The sequence below is a fragment of the Bufo bufo genome, chromosome 3, assembly GCF_905171765.1.
Source record: "Bufo bufo chromosome 3, aBufBuf1.1, whole genome shotgun sequence".
NCBI classification, from domain to species: Eukaryota; Metazoa; Chordata; class Amphibia; order Anura; family Bufonidae; genus Bufo; species Bufo bufo.
Window position 1 is genome coordinate 488,769,418 of NC_053391.1, and position 21,816 is coordinate 488,791,233.

The 21,816-nt window shown below is 42.4% G+C and overlaps 1 protein-coding gene across 2 annotated transcripts in view; it reads left to right on the forward strand.

The window, feature by feature from the left end:
* Positions 1 to 21,816, forward strand: part of UGGT2 (UDP-glucose glycoprotein glucosyltransferase 2) — a 499,843-nt gene that overhangs the window by 39,522 nt on the left and 438,505 nt on the right. For both annotated transcript variants that reach the window (XM_040425306.1, XM_040425307.1), the window contains exons 4-7: positions 8,096 to 8,208; positions 8,310 to 8,484; positions 16,455 to 16,551; positions 20,572 to 20,644. In XM_040425306.1, the coding sequence (XP_040281240.1) occupies positions 8,096 to 8,208; positions 8,310 to 8,484; positions 16,455 to 16,551; positions 20,572 to 20,644 (458 nt within the window). The remainder of the gene's footprint in view (positions 1 to 8,095; positions 8,209 to 8,309; positions 8,485 to 16,454; positions 16,552 to 20,571; positions 20,645 to 21,816) is intronic.

The window sequence follows — 21,816 nt, forward strand, 5'->3', positions numbered from 1 at the left end:
AGGTAAGCTGTGCTGCATGACTGCTTTAAAATCCGATTTTGGGTTAGGGGAGGTGACAGAATCCCTTTTAATACTGGGAATCTTTGGGCAATACTATCTATTGGTCACTGGCCTGGAAGTATCAGCTGTAACAGCTTTGGGTACTTTCACACTTGCGGCAGGACGGATCCGACAGGCTGTTCACCCTGTCGGATCTGTCCTTCCGCTATTTCGCCGTGCTGCCGGACCGCCGCTCCGTCCCCATTGACTATAATGCACTACCGTGCTGCGCCGGAGCTCCGCCCCCGTCCCCATTTTTATAGTCAACGGGGACCGAGCGGCGGCAGGGCGAAATAGCGGATGGACGGATCCGACAGGGTGAACAGCCTGTCGGATCCGTCCTGCCGCAAGTGTGAAAGTACCCTTTGTTCTTCCTTTTACAAAACCTTTTCACAGCTCAGAAACCTATTTTTACTATCTCATTTGAAATCCATATTCTTTGAGTCAGGATCAGCAGTCACACAAGTGAATCAACAGCACAGAAGACTCAACATTTTCTTGCAATGACTGGCGTAGATCCAATTAGGCTTCACTGATGTGCCTGTGGTCAGCAACACTTGGAATGGACCATCTTAACAGGGTTTGAGGACTTTTCTAAAGTGTCTTTTTACCACCACCCAATCTCCAGACACAAGTGGGTGGGTTTCTGGTACTTTATCAAGATCTGGAAGTGAAGCAAAAACTCGAGAGTGTATTTTAGTCAAATGCTTGTGCAAACTAATGACATAATCTGTCAGACAACCGTGTTGCATCTGGAGCTGCTGTGGTAAATACAATCCTATCCTAGGGGCTGACCCAGAAAAGATCTTATAGGGACTAAGGCCTGCCTTACGGTTAGGGGTATACCTAACTGAAAAGAGGGATATCAGCAGGCACTCTGTTCATGGCTGTTTGAATCTTTAACTTTAGTGTCCTGTTCAGTTCCTTTTTTCCTACCCTACTGCTGCTTTGTTGATGGTACGAAGCATGTACTGTAAGACTTGTTCTACACCCAAAACCTTCATCATCTCCTGCAACACTTCACTTGTGAAGTGAACATCTCTGTCACTTTCAATGGTCTGAGGTACCCCATACCTGCATACAACTTCGGCCATAATCTACTTTGCTGTGGTCTTAGCTACCGGGTATGCTTCTGGCCATCCTGAAAACATGTCCTCTCACACCAATACATACTCATACATGCCCACCTTGGGTAGTTGAATGTAGTCTGCAAGCATTGAAACAGATATAAAGGGCAAGACGTGTGTTTCTAGGGTACCTTTACCACCTTGCTGTCGTTGTTCTCGGCACAAATCATACAATCTTGAGTATATCTGGCTGCTACAGTGCTGAACCCTGGGGCTTACCATGTACTAAATCACACAAAGCAGTTTTTTTTTTGACTGGTGCATCACCCCATGGGTTGCCTGTGCCATTGTGGACCTGGGAAGGCAGAGTTTCCCTTGGAACTGTTTTAGACCTTCCTCATTTGCAGTTCCCCCTTTTTACATCCACTAGTCCCCTCCCTCCTTCCCCGCCTGGTTCTGTAAGATCTTAAGAACTTCCAGGGAGGCAGGAGGAGGTATTTCAGGGACCTGAGCTGTGTCCACTAAGGCTTCATTCACATGTCCGTGGAACACGGTCCGTGAGATACTGGACTGGCATCCTGCTTAATGCCGGAGTGCACGGCGTCATTGGTTGCTATTAGGTCTGCAGCTAACGATTATTTGTCGATAATTTCATTGATTAATCGGGAAAAAACACCAAAATGACAAAAAAAAAGGGGTTTATATGATTTTACCTGAAAAATTATGTTCAAAGGCCATATTAAAACAAATTGCGAATGGCACTGTTATGGGGGATCTGTGGATGGCACTGTTATGGGGGATCTGTGGATGGCACTGTTATGGGGGATCTGTGGATGGCACTGTTATGGGGGATCTGTGGATGGCACTGTTATGGGGGATCTGTGGATGGCCCTGTTTTGGGGAGGTGGGGGGATCTGTGGATGGCCCTGTTTTGGGGAGGGGGGCGGGATCTGTGGATGACACTATATAGCATCTTATGCTATATGTGTCATCCACAGATCTCCCCCATAACTGTGTCATACACAGATCCCCCTCCCCATATGGCACTGTTATGGGGGGGGGGGATCTGTGGATGGCCATCCACAATTTGCGGATGCGCAATACACCACGGACGTGTGAATGGACCCTTACAGTAATCTTTGTTTTTATCACCGCCACTCAAGTTGGCGACATGAGGGCTTCCATCAAAGATCTCACTTCTTCCCCATTTTGATGGGTTTACCTGAAACGGTCAGGAAGTATCTGGCTTTCAAATGGGCCCATAGTCATGGGCTATACCTGGAATCAGCGTAAATGTTGGCTGCTTTTTTCCTCTGCATATCTGCAAGCCATCTCCAGAGCCCTTAGCTCTGCTTCTTGGGCAGACATGTGTGGTGGTAAGGACTTTGCTTTTTTTTAGTGTCATGTTTAGTCACCACTGTCAAACCTGTGTAGTACGTGCCATCCTGGCCATACCTTGATCCTTCGACAAAGAGCACATGATCTGGATTATCTAATCACTGATTTACCATCTGGTCAAATACCACTGTCTCTCGTGACATCATCTGCAAACAGTCATGAGCCTCTTCCTCTAGAAGAAAAGTTTTTTTAAGTGCCCTAACTCTCTTCCCTCCCCCCTTGCTCCAGAGGCAACAGGGTGGCTGGATTCAAAGTATTACACCGTTGGACAGTAACATTGTTAGGCAACAAAATGGAACACTGCATTCTCAAATGGCGGGCAACAAAAAAGATTTAGTGTGCACAACTGTCTTGGTTGCTCCAGTATCAATCAAAAACTGGACTACTTCTTTATCACCCAGAGTGAGGGATATCATTGGGGCCGGACTTGAATCTGCTAAAATGTTTAAGGGCACAGCCAATATTGGATGGTTTCCTAATCTTGGTCTAACTTTTCCCCCTCACCTGTCTTTGTGTCTTCTTCACGTACTCCCCAGCCAATCCTAAAAACATGGGTGTTTATGGTGGGGGGGTGGGGTGATCCGCGCATGGTAAACAAAGAATGCAATCCTTTCATGTGGTGCGGACGAGGCGTACCACACACAGCACAACACTGGCTCCAATCTGGGTTCTGGGTTCCACAGACTCTACAGGTGCACCCCCAGGACCATTATAGGGTGGCAGACTTACTTTTTCCTTTCTCTGTTTGGGAGGTGGTTTAACATTATCATGATAACATTCATAACCCGACTTTCTCTGTCTCTCTACGCCTCTGTGAGCGTGTTATCTCTCTGCCACCCTCTACTCTTCTTTCTACTACTTTGTGCTGGGCTCCTTCACAGTGGGCGTGGCTGGGCTCAGAGTCAGAGAACGCTGGACTCATCTCTCAAGCATGGGGGAGACAGGACTCCTCTAAGGTTAATTTACATATGTCAGAGAGCTATGGGGAATGGATATTGCGGATGTGCTAGCTGCGATCTAGTAGCCCATGTCCTCAGCTCTATACCCAAATTCCTGGTGACAGGTTCCCTTTAAGGCATTTCATCTAATTAAACAATACTACCAGCAATAACTAATTACTGGTATATGTATATCCTGCACTTTCTGAGTTCAGTACTCTATGTAGTGCTACTTAGATCTATGTGTATTTTCTTGTGCTTGTAGCCGTGTCAGGAAAAACTCCAGTAACTAAGATGGCTGCTGGGCAGGAAGGTCCCTCAGTTAAGATGGCACTGGGCCGGCTGGAAGTTGCAGGAGTTAAGATGGTAGCCAGGCCAGAAATTTTATTAGTTGAGATGGCCGCTGGTGAAGAAGTTACCTTAGCTAAGATGGCCGCTGTGGGTGTGGTAGGGTCTCTCAACGCCATCTTGGAGGGTAGTATCAGCGGCATGTAAAAATAATTACTTGTCTGTTCATCATACATTTGTGTCCAGCCTAATTTCTTATACTTAATTATTTTCATGCTGGTGCTTGCATTGTTTTTTAGAATATCTAGAATAGAATGTTCTAAATACAAGGCTGAATGTCCTGTGTTTACGCCTGTGAGAAACTTTGTAATAATTTCACTCCTTTTTGGCCTAAAGCCAGAGCACACACCTCCCTATATCTCTGACGATAATTTTTTTCATTCTCCATTTAACTCTTAATTTGGCCTCATCACATCAGTAGAGGTGATTTCGCACACAGTAAACTTGGCAGTGTGACCTTCCTCTACTAGTCAGTTTTCTATTTGGCAATACCCAAGGTCACATTCCTGGTCCACACAGATATAACATTCAATGTAGGACAGACATAAAGAAACTTTTCCCATAAATTGACACACACAAGTTTTTGAACTTTTTAACAAATAACATTTTCTGGAGCTTCATACATGCACACTCAGTACCTCACATACATTGCCTTGTTAGTTTGTTAGTATTGCAGGCATTGTACTCGCTATCACACATTCCAATGTCGTGATGTCACCCCCCCCCCCCCCCTGTGGACCCCGCTCCCTCCCTTCATACACACCCGCAGCTGCATGGCCGTATATTCATCGGGCAACAGAGACACGGTACACCCTATGGTACACAGACAGACAGACACAACACTCCCTGATGACCACAACCGGACTCAAGTTTTGACAGTCCTTCCTCTCGGGGGAGACACACAATCAATGAGCTTAACCACTCAATCATAAACAAGAGAAGAACAAGCGGCACCTTCCCCTTTTTACCACCAAGCAGAGCTCACCCTGTGCAGAATTTTGATTATATATATATATATATATATATATATATATATATATATTTATTTATTGATTGCACTCACCTAAAGAATTATTAGGAACACCTGTTCTATTTCTCATTAATGCAATTATCTAGTCAACCAATCACATGGTAGTTGCTTCAATGCATTTAGGGGTGTGGTCCTGGTCAAGACAATCTCCTGAACTCCAAACTGAATGTCAGAATGGGAAAGAAAGGTGATTTAAGCAATTTTGAGTGTGGCATGGTTGTTGGTGCCAGACGGGCCGGTCTGAGTATTTCACAATCTGCTCAGTTACTGGGATTTTCACGCACAACCATTTCTAGGGTTTACAAAGAATGCTGTGAAAAGGGAAAAACATCCAGTATGCGGCAGTCCTGTGGGCGAAAATGCTAGAGGTCAGAGGAGAATGGGCCGACTGATTCAAGCTGATAGAAGAGCAACGTTGACTGAAATAACCACTCGTTACAACCGAGGTATGCAGCAAAGCATTTGTGAAGCCACAACACGCACAACCTTGAGGTGGATGGGCTACAACAGCAGAAGACCCCACCGGGTACCACTCATCTCCACTACAAATTGGAAAAAGAGGCTACAATTTGCACGAGCTCACCAAAATTGGACTGTTGAAGACTGGAAAAATGTTGCCTGGTCTGATGAGTCTCGATTTCTGTTGAGACATTCAAATGGTAGAGTCCGAATTTGGCGTAAACAGAATGAGAACATGTATCCATCATGTCTTGTTACCACTGTGCAGGCTGGTGGTGGTGGTGTAATAGTGTGGGGGATGTTTTCTGGGCACACATTAGGCCCCTTAGTGCCAATTGGGCATCGTTAAAATGCCACGGGCTACCTGAGCATTGTTTCTGACCATGTCCATCCCTTCATGACCACCATGTACCCATCCTCTGATGGCTACTTCGAGCAGGATAATGCACCATGTCACAAAGCTCGAATCATTTCAAATTGGTTTCTTGAACATGACAATGAGTTCACTGTACTAAAATGGCCCCCACAGTCACCAGATCTCAACCCAATAGAGCATCTTTGGGATGTGGTGGAACGGGAGCTTCGTGCCCTGGATGTGCATCCCTCAAATCTCCATCAACTGCAAGATGCTATCCTATCAATATGGGCCAACATTTCTAAAGAATGCTATCAGCACCTTGTTGAATCAATGCCACGTAGAATTAAGGCAGTTCTGAAGGCAAAAGGGGGTCCAACACTGTATTAGTATGGTGTTCCTAATAATTCTTTAGGTGAGTGTGTGTGTGTGTGTGTGTCTGTGTGTGTGTGTATATATATATATGTATATGTATATATATATATATATATATATATATATATATATATAATCTATCTATCTATCATAATTTTTTATTTTATTTTTTCCCTGACTCTCTCACGTCTGGTCTGCCAGCCGGGACTAATCCACCTGCTGCCTCCTAAGGGGAGATCACTTAAGATGCCCCAGTCCAGGTCCTGCAGGTCTGCCGCCTCCTAAGGGGAGATATTGTAAGATGCCCCAGTCCAGGTCCTGCAGAAATTTACCGTAGTCCCCTGGGGCTACTCAATCTGCCACCTCCTAAGGGGAGATCCTAAGGGGAGATCTGTAAAGATACCTCAGTCCAGGTCCAGCAGAAATCTATTGTCCCCCCCCCCCTTCCCGGGGCTATTCCCTCTGCCACCTCCTAAGGGGTGATCTCTAGAGATGCCCCAGTCCAGGTCTCGCAGAAATTTACTATAGCCCCTGTCTTAAGCTCCCCATCCCTGCCAGGGGAATGCTATTGCTCTTCTTAATTGTTAACTGTGAAGGTGCCTGATAAGAAACACAGACAGAAAAGAAGTACCCATTCAGTCTATGGTTCTAGGGCCTCAGGTTTTCAGCATCAGCTCAAGCTGCTACTGACGGGGTAATGTAACATCAACCAGCAGAACAGGTCACCACAGCACAGCGGGGTACAAGAGGCAGGTAACATAATCAATTTTCTTACCTTGTCTCTGGGGCTGCAGTCCCCGTCCTCAAGTGACAGACCTTCGGCTACTGATGCTACCTTCTTCTGAGGCCCCACGTTGGTCGCCAAACTGTTGAAGATGCCCTCAATCAGGGCTAATTACGTTTGCTCTACTGCTTCACATTGTTCTGATCCTATGATTTTTACATGCATGGAAGAACCCACACTGACACCAGGCAAGGGTCAAAGCAGTTTCTGATTTATTACAGTAAGTTAGGCAGTATATATGTACATCAGAGGGGGCATCCCCCTGAGGCTCGTGGCATTGTTTCATTGGCTAGAATACCAAAACAAGAAAAGAGATAACTCTTGGCATCTGCGCATTGTGCATTGTTTTACCAACTCTGGTATGCAAACTATGTAAACATCTAAGTGCAAGTGCCATATTGTAATGGCTTCACTCTAACAGCAGTACAGCATACGTCATATGACGCATCAGGGAGGAGGGTCCTTTCGGAACTTAAGTGAATAAGGCGTTAGCTGAGATCTGGAGGATATGGGGGCCATTTTACTTAATTAAGAATGATATCCACATCTTTATTACTTCTTGTTAACTCTGTGTGCATTTAGGCTTCCAATAATAGGAAGAGCAAACTCTGCTATATGTATCACCTAATTGAAAGCTGCTTGTGGGATAATAGGAGTGCATTCAGACTTAGAGGTTGTCACACCTCCAACTGTGTATTGCAAAGACAAACCCCCCCCCCCCCCATAAAATAGGGTAAAAACATTGTGCACAATATGATGAATAGATACACAAGTGTACATGGCCACCAATAAACTAAAAAAACAATATAACAGCACTTGGTAAGTGTTTTGATCAAAATATATTTGCCAAGAACCTCAGTTATTTTTCATTACAAAATGGGGTATTAGTTTTTATACATATAACCTTTGCATTTAGTGCTATAAGAGTAATGTTATATAGTCATATACTATACGGTGTATGGTTTTAATTTTTTACATCAATCGTGTCATAGCCCTTTTACCCCCTAATAGTGACCGTAGCATCTAAGGGGTTTGACAGTTGGCTAATGATCAGAACCTACAGGTATAATACACTGCTGTACAGAACTATGATGTATGTACTGTAAGACCCCTATTGGGACAAAAAAGTTATAAAAAAAAAGTTTATCATAAGTGTATACCTGCTGTAGTACAGTACATTAACCACAAGATCTCACACCAAAACTAGGCGGCAAGCAATTCTAATCAAGAAATATGTGATCATTTCGAATTTTTCAAGTGCAATTAAAGCATCTTGTTTAAGTTTAATTATTAACATTTTAGATTGCGGCTGATGAGCCTCCTCCAGAAGGTTGCGGTGCATTTGCTTCTATCCACGGGAAACACACCTGCAAAGCAAGTCAGATTAAAAATCTTTTGAAGGATGCGCTGGATCGGTAATGTTATTGCTTACTTCTTTGTAACGTGTGTGTACAGTCAACAATGAAATAACATTAAGATTCAAGTCACAACATATTCTTTCTTATCTTATTTGTAGGCCAAGGCCTTACTTATATAAAGGAGATCATATCTTCCCTACTCTTTCCAAGACTGCGCCAGTTGTTATTTTGTATGCAGAAATTGGTACCAAAGCATTTGCCAACTTTCATAAAATGCTGATTGAAAAAGCAGAAAGTGAGGAGCTCATTTATGTTCTACGACATTACATACAGGTCTGTTGGCATAGCAATATGGTTTTGTGGGGTATGTATTTTCTGTGTGGTGGATTATATATTTTTTTAATCTAGACTCAGTGGCAACCGCACCTTCAGAATTTGGTCAGTATTGTCCATCAGTATTTGTAAGCCAAAACCAGTAGTGGTTCCAGAACATGTCTTTCTATTGTATTTTTTTCTCTGTGGGTTGCACTCCTGGTTTTGGCTTGCAAATACTGACTGACAATACTGAACTAAGGTCTACTTTACCCTTGTGTACGAAAATGCAGGTGAAACACAGGTGCACAATATAATTTTTAATTTTTTTTGGATTTGTTCCCTTTTTGTTCTGTATTTTGTTTTACATTTGTCCATTTTCCATCTGTATTTGCAGAACAAATTTGCATGTGTGAACTGCACAGAAATGGGACCTGCACTTTTTGTATATATATGTACCTATACGGATCCGTGTATACAAAAAAAAAACATGCACATAAAAAAAAAACATACATGGTGGTAATAAAACCGTTAATATATTGGCAAAGGTTCTTCAGTTGAAAAAAAGGATTTCACACATCTGCAGTACACAATTGTACTGATTTCTACATAGAACAACAAATAACCATGCCATGAGTCAAACAGTATAGTGAAAGTCCATGGTTGAAGGGTCACCTCTTTATCCTTGCTTACAAAGGTCATTTTTTGGGGGCAGCATGGGAGCTCAGTGGTTAGTGCTGAGGCCTTGCAACTCTGGGGTCCTAGGTTCGATTCTGATCAAGGACAACATCTGCATGTTTGCGTGGGTTTCCTATAGCTACTTCGGTTTCTGCCCAGACTCCAAAGACATACTTAGGGGTCATGAACATGACCGTTGGATGTTTTTTGCTCCGCAAAACATGGATACCAGCAGTGTGCATTCCTCATTTTGCAGCCCCTAATAGAACAGTCCTATCCTTGTTCGTAATGCAGACAATAATAGGACATGTTTTATTTTTTTGCGAAATGGCCATGTGGAGCTATGGACATGGAATGCACACACAGTCCTTTCTGTTTTTTTGAAGCCCCCATAGAAGTGAATGGTTCCGCTGTAAACAAAACGGAACGGACACAGAATGTGCATGAGCCCTTAGATTGTGAGCCCCATTGGGAAATGTAAGTGATGACAATGTATGTAAAGTGCTGCTGTATACAGTATGTCAGCGCTATAGAGTAACATCCAGTTCAGCCTGTTATCCTGCAAGTTGATCCAGAGGAAGGCAAAAAACTGTGAGGTAGAAGCCAATTCTCCTTTATTTTAGGGGGAAAAAAGAATCCCTTCCCGACTCAGTTAGAATAACTCCCTGGATCAACGACCCATTTCTAGTGGCTATAGCTTGTAATATTATTTCACAGGCTTTTCTTGAATTCTTTTAGGGAACTCAGTATCACCACCTCCTCAGGCAGAGAGTCCCATAGTCTCACTGCTCTTACCGTAAAGAATCCTCTTGTATGTTTGTGTACAAACCTTCTTTCCTCCAGACGCAGAGGATGTCCCCTCGTCACAGTCACAGTCCTGGGGATAAATAGATGATGGGAGAGATCTCTGTACTGACCCCTGATATATTTATACATGGTTATTAGATCTCATCTCAGTCATCTTTTTTCCAAAGTGAAAAACCCTAATTTTGATAATCTTTCTGGGTACTGTAGCACACCCATTCCAGTTATTACTTTAGTTGCCCTTCTCTGAACCCTCTCCAGCTCTGTCTGCCTTGTTCATAGGAGCCCAGAACTGTACACAGTACTCCATGTGTGGTCTGACTAGTGGTTTGTAAAGTGGCAACACTATGATCTCAGCACGGGCATCTATGCCCCTTTTGATGCAACCTATTAACTTATTGGCTGACACTGGTTTCTACAGTTTAGTTTGCTATCCACTAAAATTCCTACGTATGGGCAGGAACAGCGGACACGCGGTGTCGTGACACATGTTAACATATACATACACCATATATATGCAACACACATACACATAAATACACCATATTCATGGTACACATGCATACAGTTGAAACCAGAAGTTTACATACACTATATAAAAAGACATATGAATATTTTTCTGAATATCTGACATGAAATCAGAATAAACCTTTCCTGTTTTTGGTCAATTAGGATTACCATAATTATTATTTGCCAAATGCCAGACTAATGAGAGAGAGAATGTTTTAAGGCATTTTATTACTTTCTGCAAAGTTAAAAGTTTACATACATTTCATTAATATTTGGTACCATTGCACTTTAGGGTACTTTCGCACTTGCGGCAGGACGGATCCGACATGCTGTTCACCATGTCGGATCCGTCCTGCGGCTATTTCGCCGTGCCCCCGGGCCGCCGCTCCGTCCCCATTGACTATAATGGGGACTTGGGCGGAGCTCCGGCGCAGCGCGGCGGTGCACGGCGAAAGGCCGCCGGACTAAAATTACTGCATGTCAGGTTTTTTAGTCCGGCGGCTTTCGCCGTGCACCGCCGTGCTGCGCCGTGCTGCGCCGGAGTTCCGCCCCCCGTCCCCATTATAGTCAATGGGGATGGAGCGGCGGCCCGGGGGCACGGCGAAATAGCCGCAGGACGGATCCAACATGGTGAACAGCATGTCGGATCCGTCCTGCCGCAAGTGTGAAACTAGCCTAAACTGTATGACTTGGGTTAAACGTTTTGGATATCCTTCCACAAGCTTCTCAGAATAGTTGATCTGAATTTGGGCTTATTCTTCCTGACAAAACAGTGTAACTGAGCCATGTTTGTTGGTGGCCTTGCTCGCACCTGCCTTTTCAGCTTTGCCCATGAATTTTCAATAGGATTGAGATCAGGGCTTTGTGATGGCCACTCCACAACATTGACTTTGTTATCCTTAAGCCACTTTGTAACCAGTTTGGCAGTATGCTTCGGGTCATTGTCCATTTGGAAGACCCATTTCCGCCCAAGTTTTAAGTTCCTGGCTGATGTCTTGAGATGTTGATTCAGTGTTTCCACATAATCTTCTTTCCTCATGATGCCATCTATTTTGTGAAGTGCACCAGTCCCTCCTGCAGCAAAAAAAAAAACACAACATGATGCTACCACCCCTGTGTTTCACAGTTGGGATGGTGTTCTTAGGCTTCCAAGCTTCTCCCTTTTTCCTCCAAACGTAACGATGGTCGATATTGACAAAAAGTTCAATTTTAGTTTCGTCAGACCACAGGACATGTCTCCAAACATGTAAGTCTTTGTTACTATGTGCATTTGCAAACATTAATCTGGCTTTTTATTGTTTTTTTTTTTGTAATGGCTTCTTCCTGGCATAGTGGCCTTTCAGCCCATGTTGATACAGTACTCGTTTCACTGTGGATATTGACACAATCTTACCAGCTTCCGCCAGCATCTTCACAAGGTCTTTTGCTTTTGTTCTTGGATTGATATGTTCATGTCGGACCAAAGCACGTTCATCTCTGGGACACAGAACCCATCTCCTTCCTGAGCGGTATGATAGCTGGACATTGTTTGTACTTGCGTATAATTGTTTGTACAGATAAACGAGGCACCTTCAGGTATCTTGAAATTGCACCCAAGGTTGAGCCAGACTTGTGCAAGTCCACAATTCTCTTCCTGATATCTTGGCTGATTTCTTTAGACTTTCTGATGATGCTACACAAAGAAGCAGTGTGATTCAGGTGTGAATTTAAATACAACCACAGATGTGTCTCTAATTTAACTCAGATGTTGCCAACAAACCTAACAGAAGCTTCCAAACACATGACATCATCATTTGGGCAGTCCAGAATTGTTTAAAGGCATAGTAATCTTAGTGTATGTAAACGTTTGACATTGCAGAAAGTAATAAAATGCCTTAAAATATTCTCTCTCTCGTTATTCTGACACTTGGCAAATAATAATAATTATGGTAATCCTAATTGACCAAAAATAGGAAAGGTTTATTCTGATTTCATTTTAGATATTGAGAAAAACACGCATATGTGTCTTTTTATATAGTGTATGTAAACTTCTGTTTTCAACTGTAAATGCACCATATATACACTACACGCACACATACCACCCAACTAAGGAGCTAAACTATCAGCGGCATGCAAAACAATGAAAGCTAACATCTCCAGCTTCCCTGCCATGGCCAGAGCACTGGATCGGTACTCAGCTGTTAACACGGTTCTCCGATCCAGTTGTAATTTTAACAACCGGATCTGGAGAACTGGAGGGAACTGGCTGAATCCCATGCCATGCCTGTGTACGCGTAACTTGCATTATTCCTTCCCATGTGCCTAACATTACATTTGTCAGTGTTAATCCTCATCTGCCACTTCTCTGCCCAAGCCTCCAATCTATCCAGATCCATCTGTAGCAGTACACTGTCCTCTTCCATGTTAATTACTTTACAGTTTAGTGTCATCTGCAAAAATTTATATTTGACTGTGCAAGCCTTCTACAAGATCATTAATAAATATATTGAAGAGAATAAGGCCCAATACTGACCCCTGTGGTACCCCACTAGTGACAGTGACCAACTCTGAGTGTGTACCGTTAATGTTTTCCATCACTGATCCAGTTGCACACATTTTCCCCCATTCCAAGCATTCTAATTTTATATACTAACCTTTTTATGTGGCACAGTATCAAATACTTTGGAGAAGTCCAGATATACGACATCCATTGATTTGCCACGGTCAAGTCTAGAAACTGATTAAATTAGTTTGACATGACCGATCCCTCACGAAGCCATGCTGATATGGCGTTTTTCGCTTATTTTCATTGAGGTGCTCCAAGATAGCATCTCTTAGAAAACCCTCAAACAGTTTACCCGTGACAGATGCTAAACTTACTGACCTATAGTTTCCAGGCTCTGTTTTTGACACCTTTTTGAATATTGTCACAACATTTGCTAAGCGGCAATCCTGTGGAACGCTCTTTGTCAGTATAGAGTCCTTAAAGTGTAACTGTCATGTTTTCATTAAAAAAATATATAATCAATTTTAGCATATGTTACTGCTGCTGCAGCATTATGCACAAAGCAATCTTTAGTTTCTTCACATACCACTGTTTTCCTTGAGCTTTTCCCTTAGTTATGGCTGTTTTGAATCCTACAATATGAGGATCTTCTCAAGATGGGTCTTCTGCCAGTTCTTTGAGGGCAAAACTGCCTTCCCTCACTTCACATACACACTTGCTGTAGCCAGCAGCTTCCTGACAGCCAAGCCTAATGCAGGTGTGCAGTGTCTGTCTTCTGCTTACACTAAAAGGAAGACAGAAAAGCCCTAGCAACGATCTTTTAAGGGACCAGTGAAAAGGGAGAGGGGACATTAATGAAAGCTGTTATTATAAAGATCTTTTGGCGGTCATTGACAGACTGAGGTATACATACCTGGCTCTAATAAACTAGAAACAAAATAAAATATGACAGTTATAATTTAAATATTAGAAATAAGGGTCTGTCTATGACATTACTTAAATCTCTTATGATATGGGGGTGTATGCCATCTAGTTCTGGCAAATATAAGGGAATAAAAGAAATGAATAAATAGGGCTACTTTCACACTGGATCCGGCAGGGTTTAGCAAAAACGCTTCTATTACTGATAATACAACCATCTGCATCCGTTATGAACGGATTCGGTTGGATTATCTGTAACATAGCCAAAATGGATCCGTTATGAACTCCATTGAAAGTTAATGGGGGACGGATCAGTTTTCTATTGTGTCAGAGAAAACAGCTCCGTCCCCATTGACGTTTTGCTCCCCATCCCTGGACGTAAAGCAAACCGCAGCATGCTACGGTTTGCTCTCTGGTATGAGAACGGAACAGAATGCATTTTGGAGCACTCCGTTCTGTTCAGTTCAGTTTTGTCCCCATTGACAATGATTGGGGACAAAACGGAAGTGTTTTTTTTCCAGTATTGAGACCCTATGACTGTTCCCAATACTGGAAAAGAGAAACGCTAGTGTGAAAGTAGCCTTATTTGCCTCTAAAAAAAAATTGCCACCCTGATATACCCAATGATATGTGTTTTATCCTTGTTCACCCACAAATTATAGAATTGTGAACATATATAAAATGTTTTACTCCAAGTACTAAATCACTGCACCATGATACTTCTTAATTAGATCCAATAGCCATGTTTTCAGTACACAAAACACAGTACAGCATAGGCTACCACTTCTACCAACTTGATCTCTATCTTCATCCTTACCTTTATAAAGATCTCCACATCTTTAGGGTTCACGTACACAAATGTGTGCCGGCCGTTCCATGCATTGGGGACCGTTTTTAGTATACCTGAAATTAAGGGTTCTGGCTACCATACGTTATGCCACTCCACACCATGATCCTGTGAGAAGGACCAGTGGGACATTCTCTTGTGAAGGCCTCTTCATGGTGTTGCCCATATGATCTCCAGCAGACCAATTTCCGGCTACAGAAGCATTGCTTCAGAGGAAAAAAAACAGGATTCATCGCTGAAGAGAATAAACCTCCATTGCTATCTTTCTGTTCACCACAATAGCCTTTGATAGCGGTGGGCTGGGGTCAATTGAACACCTGTAGCTAGACGTCTGTCTCGTAGTCCAATGTCATGCAAATGACTTGTAATGGTTTGTAGACACGGACACTAATAGACACTGTTTGTGTCCTAGACTTGGGATGTGATGTCCAATTTCACTTGCAGTACAGAAAGGATCACTACACATCATTTTTTCTAATCACATGATCCTTCCTTGCAAAGGTTCATTCCAGTTCATCCTTGTTCTCCCAACCACAGGGGTATGCAGTGTTGAACAGTGCTGACATCTCGGCCTAGGCATGTAGGGATCTGCTGGAGAGATAAGGCAAGGTCTCTCAGTTCAAGGATACTGTCCCTCTCAGTTTGTGACAAGTGTCATTAACAGCCATTTCGATGAACAAGAGGCATCCCACGTGACTTGAACTACTTTTTGAGGTGTCATGTGGCTATTAAAATTTAGTTTTCAATCTGGCTTTTATGCCCCCCCCCCCCCACATGCTACATATTGCAGCTAGGTGCTTGAAAATGTGATCATCTGCAATTCTTAATGACCCTTGCTACTTTCTCGATTTGTAACACCTTACCTTAATTTTCATAGAATTGCATCTGGAATACAGTATGTGTAAAATCAATACCAGTCCCATCTTTTAAAAATGGTGGTTAAATTTTATTTTACAGAAATAACTTTTAAATAGTGAAATGATATTCTCATTTTAAAATCTTGTCCAATTTTTTCTGTCATCCCTTTTAAAGGGAACCTGTCACTGGGATTTTGGGTATAGAGCTGAGGACATGGGTTGCTAGATGGCCGCTAGCACATCCGCAATACCCAGTCCCCATTGCTCTCTGTGCTTTTATTGTGTCAAAAAACCGATTTGATACACATGCAAATTAACCTGAGATGAGTCCTGTCCCTGACTCATCTCACATACAGGACTCATCTCAGGTTAATTTGCATATGTATCAAATCGGTTTTTTAACACAATAAAAGCACACAGAGCTATGGGGACTGGGTATTGCGGATGTGCTAGCGGCCATCTAGCAACCCATGTCCTCGGCTCTATACACAAAATCCCGGTGACAGGTTCCCTTTAAAGTTATAATAGTTTATTAGATTACAGAAATTTATGTATGAGCTTTACATTACTTGTAGTAATCCACAGTAATCTGAGATTTATGAAACACAGGAGTGATTAGGATACAGTGTTTTGTGGAGGTTAGAAAAACTCTTTCAAATACCCTTTGGGGAGTTTCTTTGTGAACTGAGGGGTTCCCTATTCAGGACTCTCATCTATTAGCCAGAGGAGAGAATGACTAATTAATCTCTTGCTTTTGAGGACCCAACACATCATTGTACTACAGTACATGGAGCCTATTGATGTGCTGTGATTTTTCTATAAACTGCATCCCTTCACAATGAGCTAATATAATCCCTCTTTATCTTTAAACTTTATTCTTCTATTCTAGAAACCAAGTATTAGGAAAATGAACCTGTCTGGCTATGGGGTTGAACTTGCTATCAAAGACACTGAGTACAAAGCAATGGATGATACCCAAGTTGAAGGTACTTTTGGATGTACGATATATGAAAAACCTATTAATACATTTTTGATTGTGAGCTAGGGACTGGGTTAAGCTTTTAATTTTTATCTGTGAACTATTTTACTGTAGAAGCTTTACAAAATGTTTCATTTTGTTTGTTGTCTTAAAAATGTTCTTCTGAACTCCTAATGATCCCTTGATTTCAATGGTCACCATGTATTCTATTTTCTCCCATGGTATGGTGCTGCTGTTAAATGAAACACTTGTTGTCAGATTCGATCAGAAATTACAACTGATCAGTGAGGGTACTACCCATTGGACTACCTGTGATCTTATTTTCAGGGGATCCTACTAACATAAAGGGAATGTTAACAAAGGGGGGATTTTGTATGTTATAACATTATATGCATTTTTTTTTTTATAATCTTGGACAACTTCATTAAGCTGATATTTTCAGAACTCATATAGAAGTGAATAGATTCTCCATTCAAAGTGTCTGTGATATATTGCCCATTTCTCAAGATTAGTGTGGGTGACTGAGGTGGGACCAGCAACAATTGTGGCATATCCTATGGATATCCAGTAGAAAGAAAAGTAATCTAGCACAATACGCAGACGGTGCAACCGTACTTTATCTCAGAGGTTAAAAATCAAACATCCAGTTAAACAAAATCCTCGTCTACCGGTTTCTTTCTACTGTATTTCCACTTACCCGCATCCAAGTGCGTTTGTTCCTTGTTCATAGCAGATGAAGAGCAGGTGAGAGCCATTTCATTTTCTTTTTTTTTTGCTGTGTTTGGATATCCTACGGAAATGCCAGAAATGTTGAGATGAGAATACCCCTTTAAGGTCAAATTTGAGGCAGCTTTTGTGGTAATAACTTTGGAATGTATTTATGTATGGGCAGCACGGTGGCTCAGTGTTTAGCACTGGTGCCTTGCAGTGCTGGGGTCCTTGGTTTAAATGTGTCCAAGGACAACATCTGCATGGAGTTCTCCCTGTGTTTGCTTGTGTTTCCTCCCACAGAGAACTTAGATTGTGAGCCCCATTTGGGGCAGCTTGATGCTATGTCTGTAAAGCGCTGCGGAATATAACAGCGCTATATACAGTCAGGTCCATAAATATTGGGACATTGACACAATTCTAACATTTTTGGCTCTATACACCACCACAATGGATTTGAAATGAAACGAACAAGACGTGCTTTAACTGCAGACTGTCAGCTTTAATTTGAGGGCATTTACATCCAAATCAGGTGAGCGGTGTAGGAATTACAACACTTTGCATATGTGCCTCCCACTTGTTAAGGAACCAAAAGTAATGGGACAGAATAATAATCCTAAATCAAACTTTCACTTTTTAACACTTGGTTGCAAATCCTTTGCAGTCAATTACAGCCTGAAGTCTGGAACGCATAGACATCACCAGACGCTGGGTTTCATCCCTGGTGATGCTCTGCCAGGCCTCTACTGCAACTGTCTTCAGTTCCTGCTTGTTCTTGGATCATTTTCCCTTCAGTTTTGTCTTCAGCAAATGAAATGCATGCTCAATCTGATTCAGGTCAGGTGATTGACTTGGCCATTGAATAACATTCCACTTCTTTCCCTTAAAAAAACTCTTTGGTTGCTTTTGCAGTATGCTTTGGGTCATTGTCCATCTGCACTGTGAAGCGCTGTCTAATGAGTTTTGAAGCATTTGGCTGAATATGAGCAGACACTTCAGAATTCATCTTGCTGCGTTTGTCAGCAGTCACATCATCAATAAATACAAGAGAACCAGTTCCATTGGCAGCCATACATGCCCACGCCATGACACTACCACCACCATACTTCACTGATGAGGTGGTATGCTTAGGATCATGAGCAGTTCCTTTCCTTCTCCATACTCTTATCTTCCCATCACTCTGGTACAAGTTGATCTTGGTCTCATCTGTCCATAGGATGTTGTTCCAGAACTGTGAAGGCTTTTTTAAATGTCGTTTGGCAAACTCTAATCTGGCCTTCCTGTTTTTGAGGCTCACCAATGGTTTACATCTTGTGGTGAACCCTCTGTATTCACTCTGGTGAAGTCTTCTCTTGATTGTTGACTTTGACACACATACACCTGCCTCCTAGAGAGTGTTCTCGATCTGGCCAACTGTTGTGAAGGGTGTTTTCTTCACCAGGGAAAGAATTCTTCGGTCATACACCACAGTTGTTTTCTGTGGTCTTCCGGGTCTTTTGGTGTTGCTGAGCTCACCGGTGTGTTCCTTCTTTTTAAGAATGTTCCTTCTTTTTAAGAATGTTCCAAACAGTTGTTTTGCCACGCCTAATGTTTTTGCTATCTCTCTGATGGGTTTGTTGTGTTTTTTCAGCCTAATGATGGCTTGCTACACTGATAGTGACAGCTCTTTGGATCTCATCTTGAGAGTTGACAGCAACAGATTCCAGATGCAAATAGCACACTTGAAATGAACTCTGGCCCTTTTATCTGCTCATTGTAATTGGGATAATAAGGGAATAACACACACCTGGCCATGGAACAGCCGAGAAGCCAATTGTCCCATTACTTTTGGTTCCTTAACAAGTGGGAGGCACATATGCAAACTGTTGTAATTCCTACACCGTTCACCTGATTTGGATGTAAATACCCTCAAATTAAAGCTGACAGTCTGCAGGTAAAGCACATCTTGTTCGTTTCATTTCAAATCCATTGTGGTGGTGTATAGAGCCAAAAAAAATTACAATTGTGTCTATGTCCCAATATTTATGGACCTGACTGTATTGGCTTTGCGTTCTGTCCATATGACACAAAAATGTATTTCCATGTTCTAGACACTCTTGTTCTGCTTCTGTATTTTTGTTCTGGGAGTTTCATTGACCTTTTATGTACAAGCAATTCTCATTTACAGTTTTTCTCTAATAATGTGGTTACAGACCAAAACCAAAGATTGCAGTAAATCAGATGTAAATTACTTTCTGCCTCACAAAGCACTAGATCAAATCGAAATGCTTATGTTTTGTCTACTAGAAAAGAGCAGTCAGCCTTTTGGAAAGGACACAGAAGGACACTATTCTTGACACATTAGGCTGTAATTATGTTCGCAGTTTTTATTCTGACAAGTTCCTCTACTCCATCTACAGACATTTCTTCCCAAACGAAAACCTCCTACTACATGGTCTTTTCTTCATAATCATGTACATCCTCACATCCTTAGTATTCATTTTCAGTTTCGTGTCTTTGTGCCAGCGATGCCCTTTTTCAGTTTTCTAGGCATTTGTGGGCTCTGCTAACCCCTGACGAAACTCCTAAAAACTTTTAATAAGATGTTTTGATAGCCCAACTAAAGGTTTTGTCTAGTTATAAGCAACCCTCTGGGTAGCATTTTTTTTTTTTCTCAACCTTGTTTTCATTGTGCATGTTGCTTTGTAGAAAATCATGAACAACCGGGTTGATTTAAAGGGGTATATCAGGATTTTACAGTTGATGGCCTATCAAGGTAGGCCTCAGAACAGGCCATCAATATATGATCGACTCCCTCACCAGTCAGCTCTACTGGAAAAACTCTGGTGTCGGAATTCGGTGCCAGAACTACAAAACTCGTCCATACAGTAGCTGTAGTGGATGGAGACGGTTACTGCATTGCTGCTCCCTCCTGTGCATTAGAGTAGCGCATCAGTAACCATCTCCATCCACTGCACAATGGATAGAACTGTGTAGTTCCAGGGTGCTGGGTGTCAAGTTTGCAGCATGCAATCCGCACTGCAATTCGCTGATAGCACCCTAAAATAGACTATTTATTATAACTTTTATTATACCTTTTAATATCTGTTTAAGTCTGGTACAGGTGTAAGCAACCTCCGGCACTATAGTTGTTGTGAAACTACAACTCCCATCATACAGAATTGTTCTGCTCTTCTCTGAACTCCCATAGAAATGTATGGCGCATGCTGGGAATTGTAGTTTCACAACAGCTGGAGTGCCGAAGGTTGCTGACCCCTGGTCTGGTACCTAGTAATTGACATTTTTTTTTTTTCTTTCTTTTTCTGATCTGTAAATGCAGCCCATAATTCTACGGATAAATCATATGATGGAATCACTGAAGAGGTTCAAGGATTTTACTTTGATAAGCTGATGTAAGTTTACAAACTGGCAGCTGTATCTGTGTATGCTGTGTGGAATATTATAAATCAGTCAGTGTTTGACTGACCGGACCGGTGTGAGTTGTTATCTTTTATCTATAGGTGTTAAGACTGTGCCATTGAAATCACAATGTAAATTATATATTTGAATGACACGTGTCCAACTCTCCCTGCACTCGGTCCAGTTAGTGTATTCAAGTAGAGTCCCGAAATAATGGGTAATCTATAGAGATGTCGCGAACCTAAAATTTTCCGTTGGCGAACGCGAATTTCCGCAAATGTTCGCGATCGGGCGAACCGCCATAGACTTCAATAGACAGGCGAATTTTAAAATCCACAGGGACTCTTTCTGGCCACAATAGTGATGGAAAAGTTGTTTCAAGGGGACTAACACCTGGACTGTGGCATGCCGGAGGGGGATCCATGGCAAAACTCCCATGGAAAATTACGTAGTTGACGCAGAGTGTGGTAAGTTAAATTCGCAATGCGATTAATATAACCTGTATTAATCGCATTGCGATTACAACTTAGATCTGAGTTCCTAATGGTTGTATTGCTAGAATTGACGAATATAATGAATATAGCACTATATTCTCAATCTTCGTTATATTCTAGCAATACAACCATTAGGAACTCAGATCTAAGTTGTAATCGCAATGCAATTAATATAACCTGTATTAAACGCATTGCGATTACAACTTAGATCCAGTGGCGTTGCGAGGGGGGTGCGGTGGGTACGGGCTGCACCGGGTGACACCAGTCTGATGGGGTGTCACCCGCGGCCTGCAGGCGCAGGAGTTCTCTCTCACAAGTTCAACTTCTAAACTTCGCAAGCAAGCACATCGCGCCGTCACGTGGTAAAGGGGGACAGGGGTGTGACTCACTGCAGCCTGGTGAGTGGTGTGGCGCCGCGGCAGCTGCCCTGCAGGAGTCTCTAGTGCCGGGAGGAGGAGGTAGTTAGAGCGGTTCTGACTTTATAGACCAAATTATTTTACTAATACCCCAATAATAATAAGTTAATAACCTAACCCCATTCATAAATTACTGTGGATTATTATAGAGACAGCCCCAGGCCAGGAGACATAAGGGGTTGGGTTGAACTGTGGGCTGGGGCCACCCGGCCACATTTACTAATCTTTGCTCAGGGGGGCCCTCAGAAATATAGA